We start from the raw sequence: 21,924 nt of genomic DNA on the forward strand, positions 1-21,924 counted from the left end.
ATTGTGAGCCCGAGTTCCCAGGTTTGAATCCCTGGAGAAGATTTAGATTTTTTTCTCAACCATAATTCTTCGAGACTGTCCGCATCGTCCTGTGACTTGCTGGTTTGTGAAATCAAGCGCATCGAAGCATTTGAGGTCTATCATGTTTCAGGCCTTATTTAGAAGGACCTTCCGATCGTTTGAATTTCTTTTGTGCATGCAGTTCGGCTTTAAGCCAACTGGGAATACAACTACTTTAAACTTTATTTGTGCTATTTGGCAAAAATTTATTACAAACTGTTATTCCGACTACAGTGCCCCTTCCAGCCAGTTGATAAACTATCGGCACCACATTCACTCACCAATTTGTTGTGGTCGTCGGTACAAATCCCATAGAAAGCTCACCACTTGTCGCAGTGGTTAGGGTGAGATAGTAGAGACCATCGGTCTGTGTAACTCACCCTGGATCCTTAAATAGATTTGGAATCAGTTCAAAAGCATTTTTAACACTCGAATATTTAACTGTTAACACCCAATTTGAATTGAAACCGTCGAAGTAAAAACATCTCTCGTCAGAATGATTCTGCTGTAGTGGTTGGCAGTTCAGGTATGTTTGGTAATGCGCAGTACGTATGCCTTCTCTGTTAAGCAGCTGGAGAAAACCGGGATGTGGAGCATATGCGTGAGAGTACACTGGAAGGTTTAAGGTTTGCCAAATAGCCATCTAGTTTGCTCGAATGCTAAAAGCTGTCCAAATATACTTCATTGGAACAAAGATTATATATGGGTCGAGATGGACCTGTGAACTATAACCAATCGTAACGCAGCATCACCTGTCACTCAGTAAGCCCGAGGTAGGCGGGCTTGGGGCACTGTCCGCACGCTGCTGTACCTAACAGAGCATCCATTTTTGTGGTTCTTCCTGTTTTTCACATTCTCAACTTCTAGAAATAGCCTCTTCACTTATAAGTTTCTCAAACTAAATGACCTGAAGCATTACTATTTGAAGATTATGAAAGATGATGCAAAGCCTTGTATCGCACTGAATGTCCAAGCCACATTGAAAATGCAGGTAAATCAATGAGCTTGTGGCTAATCCGCTAGGGGTGCAGTCACTTGTGTACATTTTTAGGGCTGATGTATGGGCCGTGAAAACCGCAAAAAATCTGTACATGTTTTTGTAAGCGGTCGTCGCTCGCGCAAACTTGTCTTGCATGTTTTTGTGAAAGAGGACGTCGGCGAACGCGGTCGTATATCAAAACAGACGTTGGGTGGCGCTCGCGCAAACTTCCCTCACATGTTTTTGTGAAAGAGGACGTCGGCGAACGCGGTCGTATAAAAAAACAGACGTTGGGTGGCGCTCGCGCAAACTTCCCTCACATGTTTTTGTGAAAGAGGACGTCGGCGAACGCGGTCGTATAAAAAAACAGACGTTGGGTGGCGCTCGAGACGGGTCATCCTATTTAGCGTCCAGTGGCGACCAGTGGCGTCCAACGCGAAATAATAGGGTGTATATGGTTAAAAATGTTTTCAAGCTCCTAAAACACTTTCAATAAACAAGATTTAGAAGTTTGGTGGAGTTTGCAAACCTAGTTTTTGAATAATTATCACCAGAAAACGATCTTAGTATGCGTCCAGCAAAAGTACTGGACGCCATGTTTGTTTTAGCTGCCGTTCCTTGGGTTTATAGAAAAAGCGGAATCGGGATCTGGCATCAGGTTGGCATACTAAGATCGTTTTCTGGTGATGATTATTCCAAAACTAGGTTTGCAAACTCCACCAAACTTCTAAATCTTGTTTATTGAAAGTGTTTTAGGAGCTTGAAAACATTTTTAACCATATACACCCTATTATTTCGCGTTGGACGCCACTGGTCGCCACTGGACGCTAAATAGGATGACCCGTCTTGAGCGCCACCCAACGTCTGTTTTTTTATACGACCGCGTTCGCCGACGTCCTCTTTCACAAAAACATGTGAGGGAAGTTTGCGCGAGCGCCACCCAACGTCTGTTTTTTTATACGACCGCGTTCGCCGACGTCCTCTTTCACAAAAACATGCAAGACAAGTTTGCGACGACCGCTTACAAAAACATGTACAGATTTTTTGCGGTTTTCACGGCCCATACTGATGAGGAAGTCAGATTTGATTCCGGAAAAACAACAAACAAAGGGAAACAACCACAGGTAAAACAATCATATCAAAATTAACGAACATATCAAAATTGATCAAAGCAAAATAGTATTCCAGGAAGCATTCTTTAGAAATTTGTGTGTGAACATGCCTGCCCCCCCCCCCCCCCCGGCTCTTGTCTGAAGTTTCCCTTAAATCTCCTTTGCTGCTATTTTTTGTGTGTCAACTATTAATGGAGCACACACACCTGAATCATATAGGCCTAGCACCACAACACACATTAGAGATATTCCAAACAGCTTTCCCAGTGAAGGCTGACAGGTATTTTGCCAACTCCATAGCTTTTTCCACCGTAGATGATCAGTCTTAACTCATCAGTCCCATCTGTCCTCTTTGGTTTTACCTGGTTTCATGATGAAGACATTGATTCTATAAAACAAAATGATATGTTTTCCTCAAGTAAATGAATTACCTTTCATATAACTGGTCCTTGCATATAAATGAAACATCATCAAAGTCACAAGTCTGTTAGTGATATTTACAATGAATTTTGTAAAACAGATGAATAGTGCTGGTTCATTTGAGTCGAGTATATGCAAGGTTTACTGTACTGTGAAATTCTGTTTCAGAGTTGTGCTGATGCCATAATACCTGCATATGCTCCCATTGTTGAAAAGCACAAGTACGACACATACTCATATGATGACAGGTATGTGGATGATAATATTATAGTGTTGTTGAGGCCTCCTGTATTTCTTAATGAGTGAAGTATACTGACCTCAAAAGATTCATAAATAAGAGCACCATCCAGTTTGGGCTAGATTCAGAACTTTACAGCCAGTAGTGTTTTTGAAATACATTTATTCAGAATGATACATTGATAATATGAGGCATTTGTCAAGTGGTACCATAATAAGATAAACGCCATAACTGAGATTTGTTTGTTAGCTACATTGTACAGTATATACCTTTGCCTAATTGAAGTCAATTAAATTGCTCTTGATTTGAAGGCAAAAATGTATAATATTTCTTGTGCATTCTGTGCATCCAAATACCCAAATTCCAAATTTGAATCCCATTTTTCTCCAATAGCAAAAATCTCCTTTTGGAACCTAACTTGTCATGGTTTAAGCTTGCAAAACCTTTACCTATTAAATGTGAAAATCGTGAAATTATTGTTGAAATATTCTTGCGATCAATTTGGGCCTTGAATTTAATGGCCTTTCAGTTTTTGCAGTTTTTAAAAAACTACATTGCAGGCAATGGCAGCTGCTTAGAAGAGGTCGCTATGTGGAGTTTAATCTTGTGTATGATAGAGGAACCAAGTTTGGCCTACTCACACCCAACGCCAGGATAGAAAGCATTCTCATGTCACTACCTACTTATGCGGTGAGTATTTTGCCTTACCATAAGTTATGTGCAGCTTACACTTGGCAGAAGGTATGTCAGCTGTGCCTGAGACTTTACTAAAGTGCAAAATGATATATTTATGTCATGTGTCTTTTTTATGCCCACGACAAAAATCAGGCCATTAAATCGTGGCCCGTGGGTTGGTGTCTGCGGTGTTCATGTATTTGCTGATTTACTTTTTACTTTTCACTTTTGGTCAATAATCGGAGAAAAGCCTCGCTTGAGCGATCCAATATTTCTGGGGCCAAGTGAAGGTTCCTTTTGAAAAAAACAGCGTGATCCAATAATCAATATGGCAGCCATCTTGAATTATCAGAGAAATCCCTTGCTTGAGACATTATATTTTTTGGGGGCTTATTGAGAGTGACAAGGGGAAGGTTCGTTTCGAAAATCAGCACGATCCAATAAGCAATATGAATGCTACAGCAGCCATCTTGAATTCCGCTCAAATTGACCCCAATTTTTTGCTGTTCATTGGAAATCATTAGGGGAATGTTCCTTTTGAAAATCCGCGTCATAACTTTTCAAACATGGCGGCCATCTTGAATGAACTGATGCCTTGGGCAATTGACCCTAATTTTCCACGGTTCATTGGAAGTCATTAAAAGAACGTTCCTTTCGACAATTGGCATCGTCACTTCTCAAACATGGCCGCCACGGCAGCCATCTTTAATTTCTTTTCTGCTTGATAACAGACAGACGCCTCAGGCAATGACCTCAATTCTCCATGGTGGTTTATTGAGAGTCGTTTTGAAAATTGGCGTTGCCACTTTTCAGACATGGGCACTATGGCAGCTGTCTTGAATTGCGGTTTTTGCTCTTCAAGTGGCAAACTCTTCGTGATTCCAACATTCTGTGGTACATTGGTGGTCACTAGGGAAGGCTTCCATTTTACCAAAACAGAATTTCGTTTCTGCTCGATAATTGGCAAACGCCCTGGCAGTTCACTTCCAACTTTCTCTGCTTCATTGGCAGCCACTACAGGATGCTTCATCTCTATAATGAGGGCCTCCATTTTCCAAAGCAGCTGTCATGCAGCCATTTTCATTTCCGCTTCACAACTGGCAAATGCCTTGGCCATTCTATTACAACTTTTTTGGTGTACATTGTTAGTCACCAGAGGATGACTCAAAACATTTCATTTCCATCACAACTATTTTTTTCTTATCCTCTTATTTTCCTGTACAGTAAACACTAACCCACAATTCCCTCTTGATCACACACACATGGACAACGCAGTCGGAGGCATATGCCACATTTTTTGTATTACTTTAGTTATTCTCCGGTTTTGAGCTGGAGACTTTTGTATTGGGGTATTTTTCTCTCTATTCCTACACACGCTCATCGGCAGGCCGATATTGTGTATGTACACGCTGCAAAACTTACCTTGAGTCAACCTTGTCCGCGAACCACGGATGCAGTCTGGTCTCTAGGGTGACCTTCTGTATGAAAATACACTGAGCAATGCATGTGAAAATGAACAAACCTTGAACAGGAACTTACCGCTTAATCAATGCAAATTGGAAACAAACAGTATATTGAATCTCAATTAATTCCTTCATTCAGAGAAAAAAGGGGTCATCCTTAACAGCGTCCACCAGGTTTTAAAGCAAGTTTAAAGTCATCAAAATAAAATCTAATGATCATAAACGAAATAAGCAGGACATTTTCTGCATTTCCTGTTGAACTGCGTTTTTTGCTCTACAAGTGGCGAACTCTTCGTGATTCCAAAACTCTGTGGTACATTGGTGGTCACTAGGGAAGGCTTCCATTTTACCAAAGCCGCCACAACGGTGGCCATCTTGAATTTCGTTTTTGCTCGATAACTGGCAAACGCCCTGGCAGTTCACTTCCAACTTTCTTTGCTACATTGACAGTCACTACAGGATGCTTCCTTTCTATAATGAGGGCCTCCATTTTCCAAAGCAGCTGTCATGGAGCCATTTTCATTTCCGCATCACAACTGGAAAACGCCTTGGCCGTTCCATTACAACTTTTTTGGGGTGCATTGTTAGTCACCAGAGGATGACTCAAAACATTTCATTTCCATCACAACTATTTCTTTCTTATCCTCCTTTTTTCCTGTGCAGCAAACACTAACCCACAATTCCCTCTTGATCACACACACATGGACAACGCAGTCAGAGGCATATGCCACGCTTTGTATTACTTTAGATAGTCTCCGGCTTTGAGCCGGAGACTTTTGTATTGGGGTATTTTTCTCTCTATTCCTGCACATGCTCGTCGGCAGGCCGATATTGCGTATGTACACTTAGAGAGGTATGCACTGCAAAACTTACCTGGAGTCAACTTTGTCCGCGAACCACGGATGCAGTTTGGTCTCCAGGGTGAATTTCTGTATGAAAATACACTGAGCAATGCATGTGAAAATGAACAAACCTTGAACAGGACTTTGCCGCTTACATCAATACCAATATGAAACAAACAGTATATTGAATCTCAATTAATTCCTTCAATCAGGAAAAAAGGGTCATCTTTAACAACGTCCACCAGGTTTTAAAGCAAGTTTAAAATCATCGAAATAAAATATAATAGTCATAAACGAATTAAGCAGGACATTTTCTACATTTCCTGAACGTTTCGTGACATATATGTGCCAGATTAGCAAGTTATTGTCCAAAATGTATCAGCGTCCTCCACCCAGTTGTCGGCCATGTTGGATTTGACTTGCAGGAAATGATAGGGCTTACCAATACAACAGGAACCTTGTGATCCCTTATCTTGCAACCAAAGGTCATGAAATTTCCAGAAAACATGTTTTATGGTGTATTTATCTTGTTTATGGCCACTAAATTTAATTTTGACGACTTTATAACTGTCTTTAAACCTGGTGGACGCTGTTTAGGATGACCAGGAAAAAATGCCGACAAATATTCTTCTCTTCATATTGATTTTTTTTGAATATTTCTGCGACTTTGATAATGAAATCTGATCAGATCTTATTTTATTTTGTTTGATGTTCTCAACTAGTACCCGACCAAAATTCCCCATACAGCATCGTCCAAATGTCAAAGATGCGTATGGAAATACACTACAGCATGCATGTGAATCTCGAACTAACATAAGGATACCACATGTGCATGTATTTATATCGCTATTTGTCCCCCGTCTCTCAGCAGAGCAAAAGGGGGAAAATTAAAATTACCTCCATCCATCAGTCCATCTAGCCGTCAGTCTGTCAGGCCACTTGTGAGCGCGATATCTGGAGAAATCGGCGATGTATCAAAGCCAAATTTGGTGTGTGGGTCCAGGCATAAGTAAGAACCCTAACGAAAAGTAGGTCATCGCGTCAAAATCCTAGACGGCGGCCACCTAATGTGTTGAAATCTTGCGAGTGCACTTGTGAGTAAGATATTTGGAGAAGTTAGCTAGGAATTAAAGCCAAATTTGGTGTGTGGGTACGTATAGGCATATGAAAGAACCCTATTGAAAAGTAGGTCACCGCGTCAAATCCAAGATGCCTGCCGCCAAACGAGTTGAAATCTTGTGAGTGCATTTGTGAGCGCGATATCTGCAGTAAGCTACGTTTTGAAGCCAAATTAGGTGGGTGGGTACATGTAGGCATCAGTAAGAATCCTATAAAACATCAGGTCACTGCATCAAAATTCAAGATGGCTGCCACCTTGCATGTTGAAATCTCGGGAGTGCATTTGTGAGCGCGATATCTGGAGAAGTCAGCTACGTATCAAAGCCAAATTTGGTGTGTTAGTACATATAAGCATAAGTAGGAACCCGATTGAAAAGTAGGTCAATGCGTAAAAACTCCATGCTGGCTGCCGCCATACGTGTTCAAATCTTGTGAGTGCACTTGTGAGCGCGATATCTGGAGAAGTCAGTAACGTATTAAAGCCAGATTTGGTGGGTTGGTACATTAAGGGATTAGTAAGAACCCTATTGAAAAGGGATGGTCACTTAGCAAGTTATTTTACATATGTTTTACAGAGTCAAATTTTACACAGTTTGAATTAACTTTTAAACAAATATTATATGAGTAAGTTAGATTAAAGTTCCTAGTAAAATATGGGTAGGTGCGAGAAAAAAAATTATTTAGAATTGATGGTTTTATTAGACAAATCGAGTCAAAAAGTAAAGTTTCTTAAAAAATTCAAGAAAAATGGTGCAGCGGCCTGAATTACTAGTATTGACTCTCAGTGGACTGGTTTCCACAGGAATCAAGAACTATCCATGGAGCTGGATGCGATGAAGGGGGCATTTCCCTTTAATGCTCCATGTATCCAAATGACAAAATTAAAAAAAATCAATGACTTTGCCATAGAATCATACGGTGAGTGCTGACAAAGTTTAGAATGATGACATCCATGGCGCACGTTTGTCCAATTATTGGACAAACTGAAATTATGAGGCTGATCAGGGATAACGTCTTTACGGGTGTGACATTGATGAACTGAGCAAAATTACCGGTAGTGGTTATTGCTTCTCAAATGAATATTTTACTTTGGAAAGCTATTTGCCAGGGGTATCATGTTTTGCAAATTATAAGTGCTTTCGTTGCATGTTCCACATGTAACATGGTGCCTTGTATTTCTGGATGTCTTTGTACCACCATGTATCATGCCCCTGTCTTTAATATGAAATGAGTACTTACTGAAAAAAGAATACGTTTATTGTCAGCTGGTCACCAAGGATTGCCAAGGAGAGGCTAGCATTGGCAGTTGGTTATCATCTCTTAACCCATATGGGGGCAACTATGGAATACACCGAGCCTTCTAAAAAGCTGAAAACGGGCACCTACGGCTAATTCCGTAAGTTATTTGAATCACCTGCTACAATGGGGAATCCCCATAACGTCATCAGTTATCAACATGCAGCCGTGAAGAATGACCAATACGCATGTTTTCTCACCTTTGTGTGTTCGATTTCGTCTTTTCGATGGGGTTTGTGGGGTTTCTAAGGGATGCAATGGAAGCTTCACCAGATTTGTGTACATACAGTTGAAGGGCAAGTTCATTTATCCCAATGATTTCCTGGTTGAAGTGTCCAAGAGGGCAGATCATTTCGACTGGCCAGGTTGAAAGGAATCCTTCAGTCACTGGAAGTTTCTCAAGAAGTGACGCAAGAAATCCGAATGCATCCTGGTACAGGGGTATCTCATAACCTCTGCCTCTGATGGTGGTGTTCAGGGCTTCAACTAGGGGTATAATGGAGGAGGGTGCTCCGTCAGGTATTTGTCCACACATTCTTGAGACAACTTCTTTGACGGTATCATCTGATGAGGAGTTTGGACTAGATAAGTTATCATCTAGTGAGACATGTTTCATGCACTGGAGGACCGAAATACAGTAACATGAGTTTGCATCATTGTCTAATCCTCTGAAAAGGCCTCTGTTGTCAACTGTTAGCTGATGAGAAGATGTGGTGGTACTTGATACATCGGGTATTAGTGTAGGCCTACTTCTCGTTGATGGGATGGTACCTCCTGTTGATGATCGTGGAGGCTAACTACCCATACCAAGGGCACAATCAAACCTTGGCTACAGTCTTATTGAAAGTTTTGGATCACTTAAGTGGCTTTTCCTGATGACTGGATTGTGATTTCCTGTGAACAAAGGATGATGAGGAAAGCCAGAACATGTGCATCCGAGACCAGCATCCTGCTGCCCAAGTCAACACCAGCTCCACCACATTTCCAGCCACACAACTTGTCCAAAGGTGGGGTGAATTTTAAGTAATCTACTCCATTATTGGCAAAAACCAGAACACATTTCCTTAAAATTGGATGGATCTCTGAAGCTTCTGTTCGCTGACAGAATCTTCATTGTGAAGAACTTGAGACTTCCATTAGGCCAATGAAAATTTTTCTTGAGGTCCCAACCAAGTGGTTCGTCTGTCACCTCAGTGTAGAAGATCCTGGATGATTCAGGGAATTCAGCCATTGCATTGCATTGCTCTGAAATTGCAAGAAACAAATTGGAACACTGCTGTAAGTAATCTAGAATGACTGAAGATGTCTCTCCAATCGATTTCAGACAGTGCTTAGCACAGCTAAACCATGTGAAGAAAGTAATGTTTGCAAACGACATAGCTCGCTCAACGTTACTGGTGCCTGGTTTACCCAAACGACTGAATCGCCCCATGAAACTGTTAAATCGAGGCACGTAATTTGCCAACTTAGCCCGGCTGTTTGTGGACAGAATAGGGCATCCAGGGGAGCTTACCATCTCAAACTTTTCATCTCGCACTTGAACAATGTCGTCATCCTTAGCTAATGGCCAAACAATAAAACAGTCATTCTGCTGACACCACTGCTTAACATTTTTAATGTTCTCCAAGTTCACATGTGTCGGTACAAAAACATACCCCTTATCTGCAGCAAGAACGATGAAGTAAGAATCCGTCCCCAAATAAGTGCTTTGATTCCACAGGAAACCTGATCCTCTTCAATGCCCAACTGTAGCCCACTGAGTTGGCTATAACCACACCTAGGGGTTGTTGCAGCCCCTAATGGCACAGTTCCAACTATGTATCCAGATGTATCAACAACGGTGGTGGCTGTGAGGCAATGGCAGCCTTTTTTTGGATAAAACAAATCCTTTTGGCATTCGCCATCTTTTTTTAATCAATAGAAATCCCTACCGCCTGTCGATCCTTGCCAGCAGGATCCCTGAATTTAGACAGAAGCTCACGATGGAAAGGAGACTTGTGTCGTTTGATTTCTCTGTGTAACTGGTCCATATCCTCACTTGTTGCTGGTAACCATAACCTGTTCGGAATCTGACAGTTATTTATCACGAAATGCGTTAGTTGTTTTCAGAAGATACTCAGAGCTGTAACTTTTCCTATTTGAAAAATAGCACAGATATCAATAAAATCAGGATTCCTCCTCAATTTAAAACCATAGAGCAGGACGCAAGTGGAAATATCTAATCCCACAGACCTCGTTACAGAGCCCCTTTGGTGCCACACAAGTTCCCAGAATTGTTCAACATTCAAACCAGTGGCATTCTCCAACTGGACTGTATTTATCTTCCATGGTTCTATGGAGCATCACTTTAATGATAGCCTTCGACTATTCATGATGTTGAAAATCTGCGTCGTAGTTTGCATCAGTAACTTGATACCTGTAGCTCCCTGAGACTTATTCATTCTAGTTGACGGACATTTCAGATTGATCATCGTTGTTGTTTGATGTTTCAGATTGACCATCGGCAGCATCATAGTTCACAGATGTTTCAGATGGGCCGCCGGCCACATGTACAGAGTGCTCTTTGGTGGACTCTTTCACAATATTTGCCCCCTGTACATCATCCTGAAAGATAGCAAATGTGAGACAGTATAAACCTTGCTGTAGATGATCCATTTGTGTCTTATCAATAATCAAATGTCGTGATTGTCCTCACAATCAAGATTCAAGTGCTTTGCCCAAGGGTTTAAACTGGCAAAGTCCAGTGTTTTGACCAGTGGGATTATCCAACTCAGTCAAAAATTTGCCCAAGGGTATGAACAGGTTCAAGTTTTGACCAGAGGAATGAATCACCTCATTCAAGTGTTTGGCCAAATGGTATGAAAGAGAATTCAATATGTTCAAGTTTTGACCAGGGGTATGAACCTCAACCAGTCAGAACATCAGAACTAGTTAAGAAAAAGTTTAGACCCAGGGGGTGCATCCCCCACAGAGACAGATGGGTGGACGGAATACAGACACCAATCACAAAGCTAATAATGACTTGAGTAAATACCATAGGCTTCCTTGCAACTTAGCTAAAAGCTAGGCGGGAAAGCCTAAATTGTGACCTGTCAGAGCAAAACAAGTCCCATGTCCCAAAGAAGATGAGTGTAAATGATAGCAGAAGATCACATATTTCACCAAAAGCCAAAAACAGTGAAATGAGGAACCAGTTCGTCTCAACCTGCCAAGCTCAGGATGACATGCGCCTGGTTTTGCTGTGATGGCTGACAATTATCTCTTCTTAGGCCATAGGTCTTTTCGAGCCTGGCGAGGTAACAGCCGCAGTGTACTTGAGTGCAAAAGGGGCATTTCATTTTTGCCCTGTACATCGCCAAGTGTACTGCAACCATGACGTCATCCATCACGCTCAAAATGGCCCATTACTAGATGATGGACTGTCTACTTACCGATGTCATTACTGTAACCATGCCATCATCTATGGTACAACTATACAGAGCTATCAGGTTGGTCCAAGGGGGTTAAAGATGAAACTCAACTCCAGCTTTTTCGTCAAGCACAGTGAAATATCCGGGATAAGAGTAGTCTTAAAACTTAAGACGATAAAAGAAAGAAACACTTCAAAGAAGCTTTCTTTTACCATCTTAACTCCCTCATCAGTGGCCATTATTCAGAAAAAACGTATTCGCATCGAGTACGTAATAGTGCATGCACAGTGCACAGTGCATTCGCTTAAACCATAACATGAATTGCTTTTAAAACACTACCATGTAAACAAGTACCCTTTGCGGTTGATGAAAAACATATTTTAAAGCAAAATCGAGACGGAAATTGGTTAAAATCTGAAGTGAATTTGGAGGACGTTTCTGTGCTGCATTTAAGCGGGATTCGACAGATTCAACTCGGAGGAATATTCATGATAACAAATTGGATGACATGTTTTATTTGGTCGCCCCTAGCGGACTCTCAATGAACTACACAGTGACAAATATATGGAGCGCTAAACACTACAACCCCTCCCCTTTCAGAAGAGTAACCACTGTCAAACAATAAACTCTGCTCTGCAAAAATATCAGTCCAGTTGTCCTTCAAATATCTATTACGAATGTCTTTTTAAAACTTCAGCAGAGTATTATAACCTCAAAATTGTACTATTCAAACTTGTAACTTAGTAACCCGAACTTATTTAACTCTGGCAAACTCATCAACTCTGGTAAACTTCTATTTACACCATAAACAAAATTACCAAATTTGAAAAGATAGGAACAAACAAGTTGTACCAGTACCAAATTCTAAAATACTCCAATATGCACTTTAGCATTGTAAAGTCTTACTCAGAAAACTGCTAAGAAATAATCGATTGAGCTTTCTCCTTTTCCTATGAAAGTTTTCTACCTGGGTAATTCCAAATTACAGAATAACCCACTCAACTCAAGTTATTATATCCTGGTGAATCCAAACTACAGAATCATCCACTTGTACTGCTTATCTGATCAAATTACTAGAATGTGAAAGTTCTTGAAGATACTGGTAGCAATGAAATTCAAAACACTGCCAAATATAAAGGCAAATACCAAACATATAAAAGTTACACATGAAAACTACATACAATAGGTTTACTTGTCCTCCAGGACGAAGTCTTTGAACTTTGTAGGGATTTTGACCACCCTGCCAGATCGCGTGGTAATCTTTGGAGGCGGATCCTCCGTAATGTCCTCAACATCGCTATCGTCCTCGATTTCCGTATCAATTACAATTTCTGCATCTCCAGTCTGCGGTGACTGGGATTCGAACTTGCGCAAATGAGCAGAATTTCGAGTGTACTGCTTTCCACTATCACTTTCAACGACGACCTTGCTGCCAGTTTTGTCAACGACAACAAGCGGTTTTTCAGCGAATCTCGTACTGAGCTTATTCTGACGTTTCTGCTGAATCAGAACTTGATCACCAATATTCAATTGACTGTCCTTTGCGTTGGTCAGCATAATCCTTTCCCATCTGCTTGCGCTCAGCATCGCGATCGCGGACGGCACTATCACGATTGCTGGTTTCATTCCATTCAGGCAGTTTGGTCCGAAGTTCATGACCAAACATCAGCTTGGCTGGACTTTCTCCAGTTGTCTCATGTGGTGTTGTGCGATAAGAAAGAAGAGCTTTCTGCTACTCGTCTTTCCAGTCTTTGCCTTGCACGTGTGCAATTTTCATCGATTTCAACATTGTTGTATTCTGTCTCTCGATTTCACCATTCGCTTGAGGCCATAGGGGTGGACTAACCCTATGCTCAATTCCGCATTCTTCAAGATATGATTCAAATTGTTCTGAGATCAGATTTGCCCATTATCAGTTTTGAGTGATACCGGGTATCCGTATCGCGAGAAGATTACGTCAAGACACCGGATGATGTCTGCTGAGGTTGTACTTCGCAGAACCTCAACTTCGAAGAAACGACTATAATAATCGACAATAGCGAATAAAAAATCCCCATCTGGCATCGGGCCAAGAAGATCTGCCGCGGTATCTTGCCTTGGCCTGGTTGGAATTTCGACACGTTTCATGGGCTCCGGACATGAGGGTTGCGCCACCAATTGGCAACCTGGACAGGTACGACATTCGCGTTCCGCCTCTCTGTCGATGCCTTGCCACCAAACTTTTGTCCTTAGTCTCATTGTGGTTTTTACTATGCCGGGGTGTCCCTCATGAGCAAGCTTTACCACTTGTGATCTCAAACTGCTAGGAACGACGATTCGACAACCCCTCCGAAGCAATTTACCAACGGTACACAGTTCATTTCGAACTCGTTTGTATTCGTTAGGACAATTGTTCCAATTGCCTGATACAACACACTATCTAACAAGGTCAAGTTTTTCATCACACCCGGATTCTCTTTCGATTTCCCTTGTAGAGAGCGCTTTTGGTGTTGCAATTTTTGCAATAAATTGAACGTATTGCTCCCCAATGTTTCTGATCTCTTCAGGTTCCTCATTTTTAGTTTCTGCAATGAGGCGAGACAACGCGTCTGCGACCATTTCTTTTCCAGGAATATGTTTTATAGAAAAGTCATATGCTTGTAAACGAAGCACCCATCTTTCGATGCGTGCACAGGGCTTCGATTTTCGCGAATATATGAAGATCACGGGCTTATGGTCCGTAGAAATTTCGAACTTGATCCCGTACAAGAAGGCGTGATTACTCGGCTTGGCTCATCCAATTCCAGTTGATGAAATCCCGACCGTAAATCAATTTTGCTAAAAACAGTACTCCCGTTCATGCGCTGGATCACTTCATCCACCGTTGGAATAGGGTGGCGTTCCCTAACAATAGCCTCATTGGCTTGACGCATATCGACGCATATGCGTATATCTCCCGACGGTTTTGGTATGATTAGGGGCCGTCTCCAAATTGATTTCGTTTCAAACGCGTTTGAAACGGGCAAAAAGCGTTTATTCTAAAACGAAATTCAAACGAAAATCATCCGTTTATCTGCCGTTTATCAGCCGTTTGAAAAGCGTTTGAAAGAAACGCACACCCCAGACGAAACTTTCCAAACGCTCCCAAACGAACACGCCCGATCAGAACGCTTGCCAAACGATTTCCAAACGATCGCACTAAACGGATCTCAAACGCACGTCAAACGATTGTCAAACACACTTCGTTTCAAACGAAACGATTGTTGAACGCACTTCGTTTCAAACGAACTGGAAACGTACTTCGTTTCAAACGAACGGAAAACGCACTATCAAACGAACTTGAAACGTACTTCGTTTCAAACGAAATGTGCACGAAATGCGCATGCGATGCTTTTATTTCATTCTTTCATTGATTATCTTGAAAGACGGATGTGTATTTCGCCCATTTATGTTTGTTATTTTCGATCTTTATCGGTAAGTCTAATTGAGATTCAACTGTTGCATCTAGAGAAATTTGCTTCTAATTGCTACCGTATCACTGTTTTTAGTACTCGGCCTATAAATGCGCTTTTATAGGCCTATCTTTTCACAGTCCTGCGACATCAGGGCCGCTCGCATGTGTTGAATATCAATACAAAATTCTCATTTCAAGTAGTTAGGCTTGTATCAAGTAGGCCTAGGTCTATAACTAGAATTAAATTAGTACCGATTCGCGCACATCGATCTTGCGGTCGGCCCAGACATGACATGTATGTATAGACAGAATCATTCCTGCCTCCCAAGACTTGCCGTTGTGTAACTGCACATGTATGCTATACTAGTAGTCACTATAGCCTATCCTAGCCATTCCCTATATTGGTACTCTTGGCTCTCCAATTTGAATGAGTCCTGCCAATACCACGCTGCAAAAAAATACAATAAACATCGTCAGCGTGGTGGCCGCATTGCCTTGGTATATGACTATTAAAGTTTCGAACTTACCCACTCTTTATCACAAACCTAATGACCAAGGCCTACTTTATGACGTTAACAGACTGAAGTAGCGTTTGGTAGAGTAACTACATGCATATAAATGTTATAAATTATAATCCAACCGACAACAACAAGAGAAATTTTTTGAAGGCGTTGTGATACTGGGTGATACCGATACCCCCAGATTATTTTTTGGGTGACTGTATTCTCCCCGGTATTCTCCAATGCATTTAAGATTTAAACGATCGTACATGTATTTAAACCCCATCTCCACCACCAATTATTTCAGGTTTGTGTTCAGCATGATGGATCCCGGTGATGTCAATGACATAGGCCTACCAGGTGCAGAAAAAGGTAGGTTTGATTTTATAATGTAATGCTAATTGCTATACTAAAATGCTCTCTTCGAACTTTGATATACCAACCATCTACCGTACTGTATTTATACTTGGTTTCATAAATTGTGTTCACACTTCCTTCTTTCACCAATGAAGATGCCTACCGGAAATTCAAGCTGTTTTCATATTTTCATTATCAAATCAAGAGAAGGCTATGTTTAGAATAATGAAATTAACGTGCACATTTATCTGGTCAGCTTCGTGAGGTCTTATGGCTTCTGTAGGCTTCTGGTAGTGCATGAAGATTTCATTTTCTGAATGCTCATTCTTTTGAAATTGATATTTGAAAAAAAAAGTATTAACTCGAACGGAAGGCTGGATTGCAGCACACAACATTTACACTTTGTTATTTTGGTTCACTATGTGATCCTTATTTTGAATATTTTGGCATATAAAATAGAATTGTAATCAATACAACACTATACCCGGGCTTGTCAGCCCGCCACATGATTGATATGCACGTGCATGGGCCTCTGTCACTTAAAGGGGATTGCGCTGCCACCTTCTATGTGAAGCTGCTTCAATTTAGGAATTATATTTAGAATGGGTAAAAAATGAATGTGTACATTTATCTGGTCAGCTTCGTGAGGTCTTAAGGCTTCTGTAGGCTTCTGGTAGTGCATGGATATTTCATAACTCTGAATGCTAATTTTTAGATTGATTGAAAATATTATTAATACCGGTATTTGTTCTTTATTTTTAATATTTTGGCACAAAGTCTGCGTCAAATCATCGATATTGGCATATAAAATAGAATTATAATCAATACCGGTACAACACTATTCTCATTCTCAGTCTTGTCAGCCCGCCCCTTGATTGATAGGCACGCATGTTCCTCTGTCAGTGTCACTTAAAGGGAAACTGAGCTGCCACTTTCTAAACAAGCTGCTTCAATTATATTCAGAATAATGAAATGAATTTGCACATTTATCTGGTCAGCTTCGTGAGGTCTTAAGGCTTCTGTAGGCTTCTGGTTGTGCATTGATATTTCATAATTCTGAATGCTCTTTTTTTAAATATATTAAAAAATTGATTAACTGGAACGAAAGGCTGGATTGTAGCATGCACACACCCATTTACACTTTGATATTTTGGTTCACTATGTCAGCATGTTATCCTTATTTTCAATATTTTGAAATATTTTGATTATACAAAGTCTGCGTCAAATCATTGATATTGGCATAAAAATAGAATTATAATCAATACCGGAACAACACTATTCTCAGTCTTGTCAACCCGCCCCTTGATTGATAGGCACGCATGGGCCTCTGTCAGTGTTACTTAAAGGGAAAACAAGTACACTACATTTCATCAAAAAAAAAGATACAAGAAAAGTTTGGATTTGGTACATGTGAAACCAATTTAATCATCATTTTACATTTGTGCAGGAGCTGCCAAGTCTGGAAACTTCTTAGGCTTGACGGCCTATTGGCTTTCACTTAAATCTTTTTCTGTTCTGTTGAAATTTCAACTCGGTTCGACTGATGGAGTCTTCATTCCTTTCACGGATGAAAAGACTCTCAGAGGAATCAAAAAAATATATCAGCCTACATATGACGTATGCAGTGAAGATATGCAATGTTTGTGTAAGTGGATTTTGGTTAGGATGTTATTACTATTACTAGCAGAGATACTCACGACGTGTAGGCTTAGTGTTTGATTTGTGATGAACATAAGTTTTGCAAGTGTAATAGAGCCGGTTTATATTAGTATTCGTAGTTGTAATGTTATGTGCATGGTATATAATTAATAAGTGTGTGTTATGATTTCAGCGTGTTTTCTGTAGAGGCCATGGGCAGAAAGATAGCAGCCAGGATGAAAGGCCAGCAAAAGCAGATTTGGTGAGCTGCAATGATGGATTGCACCCAACTTTGGAAGGAAGTAAGGTGTTGACGCAGCTTGTGAAGAGTGCTCTCAAGCTACCGGGGGCTCGTACATCTAAAGTTGAAGATGTGGTTGTTCGTTATCCATATTTGTTCTGCCAGGTGTGCAGGGCAGCTGGACACGGTTCTGGAAATTGTCAGCAGTTTTGGTACAAGTGAAGACCAGACTTGGGTGTTTTTATGTGTTTAAGGTGATTATGATGGTTGTTATTTGAATTGTAGACCTAAAATCTTTTTGTAATGGTCAAGAGTCTTTATATATTGTAAGATTTGAGGGTTTTAATTGTGAATTGATCAGTGGTGAATCGTAATAAATCTGAAAATATTGTCGATTTTGTGTTGGTTAGTATGTTTATTATAGCTGGGTTGTATTGTTTTGTTGGAAATGCGTAGGGCAGGTTGTGACATTATTTTGCTTTTGGGAAGGTAGAAAAAGCATTATGTCTTCACTGCATTACTAAAGTATTGAACTAGAACAGCAAATTTGTGTCCATCACCAGGGGGTGACGAGTTGCTCCACAGCCATTCACACGTGGGTATGGCGATTTTACAAATCTGCCCAACATTGCAAAAGGAAGTAGTGTAGTGATCTCCCTGTCTATTCGCTGTACCGTTTCGCGAATGATCTATTTTCGGACATATTCGCTCACTCCCTTCTCAAAATAACACGCTCATTAATCATTCAAACAGTTAGATGGGCATGATAGATCATCGATAAGCATTTACGGCTCTTAGTTCTGATTCCTACTTTCAACCGTCACACAGTTCTCCGTTTTCTTCGCTCAACATACTCGACAGCTCGCGGGATCGGCAATGAGGATGACGTTAACATAACGGGGGCAGAGCTTAATACATGCTAATGTATGCGTGATTGACAAAATCCCGGCCTCGCCGGCCGGTGATGTTAAAAATCGGAGCCAAAAAGTGCTTCAAAAGCACCGAAATGATCAGAATCTGGGGCCTATAATCAGCAAAAATCAAATACTTTTGCAAAAGATGATTACGTTATAGAGTTCAGGGCGATGAAAAAAAGCCGTAACATCAATATTCATGGAATATCGATGACGTCATTGTTGGGATTGCCGTGTATTACAACTCTACTAAAAATAATCCCTAAAACACCACAGCAAACACCCTTCAAAACACCTCTGAAACACCAGAGAAAACTTCAGACAAGTTGAAGGATGTTTATGTGGTGTTCATGAAGTGGTCCGTGGGTTCTTTTGAAACAAAATAGCTCTACTGCATACGTCATCTTCAATGCCTTGATAGCCTTGTTGATTTGCTTTGCCTTCAACCACGCTTTGTCATCCATGTTCTTCGGAGGAATAGTCGAATCTGTCATACACGAATTTGGTGCAGCACTTGTAACATGACATACTATTTCCTGAAAGCAATATTACAGAGACCATAAAACGCTATTTCAAAACCCTATCGACCTCTTCTTCGAAACAAGCAACTTCATCAAGCAATTTTATACTTGAAGTTGTCTATCCATATGTCTTCCAATGTTTACAATATTTTGCATAAGTTTAATGATTGCTTCTTCATCATTTGATTTAAAAAGGACTTTACGTCATATAAAACTTATGGCCAAACTTTACTAGCTCCATGTTCCTTCCACATCAATGCAGGCCTAACACTACCGTGATGACTGCTAGCTGGAAAACTTACATAAATGCGATCACAAATTTCCTTCGTCGAGAATCCGGGCCCGCTGGCAGCACAGTCATTCGTCCCGACCAAAATGAATACGTCAGTAAAAGCACCCCACCGAATCTTTTACATTTTTTCTAACAAAGAAACAGTGTTTAACCCTTAAAAAGCAAATGTAATGTGGTCACTGAATGGGCATCCCAGAGCACTATTGTCCACATATTTTAGAATTGAAGCAGAAAAATCACCGTTCCTTTTGCACAGGTCGCCATTTTCATGATTTTACGATAACTCCAGCTGTTTGGAATTCGTTTGAACAAAAACGGCAGGAATTTTTCTTTTTCACGGAAACTGTTTGAAAGAAAACGAAAAGCGTTTCAAACGGTTTGCTGACAAATGGCGCAATGCCGTTTTTTATGAAACGAAAACGAAACGCTTTTCTAAACGTTCTTCAAACGAATTTCAAACGCTCTTCAAACGAAGTTCGTTTAGGGTGAAACGAAATTGCGTTCGCTTTCAAACGCTTATGAAACGGAATATAAACGGTAGGGCCAGTGTTTGACAATCGTTTTACAAACGTTTCAAGATCGTTTGGGTGCGCTTTTATTGTTCACATTTCAAACGAATTTCAAACGATCTTAGATACGTTTCAAAAGCGTTTGAAACGAAATCAATTTGGAGACAGCCCCTTACGAGCGGTGACACCCAAGGGGTCTGTCCCTCCACTGGTTCAATGATATCGTCTTTCAGTGACTCTTTGATCTTTGTTTCCACTTTACTGCGTATTGCAAAAGGAACCCTACGAGCACTCTGCGCGACTGGTTTCACATTTGGGTCAATGTGAATCATGGCTTGATAGTTTTTCAATTTCCCAATTCCCTTGCAAACCTCAGGAAAACGACGCTGAATGTCTTCTCGGAGACTGATTTCATCTTTAGTGTGAGTGACTGCGTTCAAATCAAGTCCTACTTTGAGCACCCCCAAACTTTCAGCAGTGCTCTTGCTAAGAAGAGAACGGCCTTTCCCTTCAAACACACTGAAATCACCGATCGATTCGCGATCTCCAACTGGCAGTTGGAGATCGCTGGCACTGAATTTGCCAATGACATTGAGCGGTTCAGCCTGGCCATATGGATAGAGCCTAGACACTGGCTCTGAAACACATTTGACCCGCTGTTTTTTCAAGTACTGCCAAGTCCCTTGATCAACCACGTTTGTTGTACACCCAGAGTCAATCAACACGCGAATGTACACACCGCCCACTTTGACATCGATTGTCCCATTGTCATGAGCATTTCCACTTGTTATGGCGAAACCATAATCGCTGTCACTTTCAGCCCCATCCTCAGCGACAAATCTCAATTTGTCAGACTTTTTCTTTTTGAACTGGAACTTCCTGGCGGGGAATTTCGAACTTTTCCCGCCATTTCCGGATTTTCCCCACTTGGAATTCCCAGACTTTGTTTTACAAACAGTAGCAAAGTGTCCTTCGAAATCACATTTCGTACAAGTAGCGCCATGCGCCGGACATTCTGGATCCCTCGAAAAGTGTCCTTCTTTGCCGCATCTGTAACAGGTTTTGCCACTTTTAGCACTAGCAGCCGATTTGAACGATTTCCGATCACGTTTGTCATTTCCGTTTGACACGTAGTTCACCTCACTCCATCCGTTTTGATTGTAAATCAACAGCTTCCATCGCCCTAGCTGTCTCCAAAAGAACCTTTAGCGTCAGGTCTGCGCCTTTCTGCAGTAGCTTACGACGTAAATGCGACGATTTACACGTATCGATGATCTGGTCCCTCAGTTGTTCATTGACGTGGTCAGCATCACCAAAATTACAGTTCAATGCTTGGGTTTTCAACCTTGCGAAAAATTGATCAACAGTTTCTTGGTTTTCCTGTCTCATAGACCTAAATACATGTCTCTCATACGGAGTGTTCATCTTGGGTGCAAAGTATGCATCCAATTTACGAGATGCCTGCTAATACTCGGTGTCTTCTTCCAAACCAGCTGGTGCAGCCACATCATCTAAAGTTTCGAATATCTCCTGCACGTCCATACCAGCTGAGTGAAGTAGCAGGGCCGTCTTTTGGGCCGCTTGGGTGACCCCTTTTCCATCAACGTAAAACTGGAAAGCCTTCTTCCATTGCTTCCAGCGTGGCCCCACACTGTATGCATCCCCATGTACATCGAATATGGGCAACGGCGCCAGGTCGATTTTCACTGCCATTATTTACAGTTTTAAAGTTCTGTTTTACCACGTTTACCATACCTGTCAGGGCGAAATAATCAGGGATATTTAAACTACAGTTTTTAGTCTTTTAGATCATTTGCCTCGTCGCCACTTTGTGCTGCATTTAAGCATGATTCGACAGATTCAACTTGGACGAATATTCATGATAACAAATTGGATAACATGTTT

General features: G+C 41.1%; 1 protein-coding gene across 5 annotated transcripts in view; it reads left to right on the top strand.

The window, feature by feature from the left end:
• The window catches only part of LOC135488778 (oxygen-dependent coproporphyrinogen-III oxidase-like), a 215,130-nt gene that overhangs the window by 172,480 nt on the left and 20,726 nt on the right, over positions 1–21,924 (top strand). For all 5 annotated transcript variants that reach the window (XM_064773594.1, XM_064773592.1, XM_064773591.1 and 2 more), the window contains 2 exons: positions 2,740–2,819; positions 3,370–3,499. In XM_064773594.1, the coding sequence (XP_064629664.1) occupies positions 2,740–2,819; positions 3,370–3,499 (210 nt within the window). The remainder of the gene's footprint in view (positions 1–2,739; positions 2,820–3,369; positions 3,500–21,924) is intronic.

Source organism: Lineus longissimus, chromosome 5, assembly GCF_910592395.1.
Source record: "Lineus longissimus chromosome 5, tnLinLong1.2, whole genome shotgun sequence".
Classification (NCBI taxonomy): domain Eukaryota; kingdom Metazoa; phylum Nemertea; class Pilidiophora; order Heteronemertea; family Lineidae; genus Lineus; species Lineus longissimus.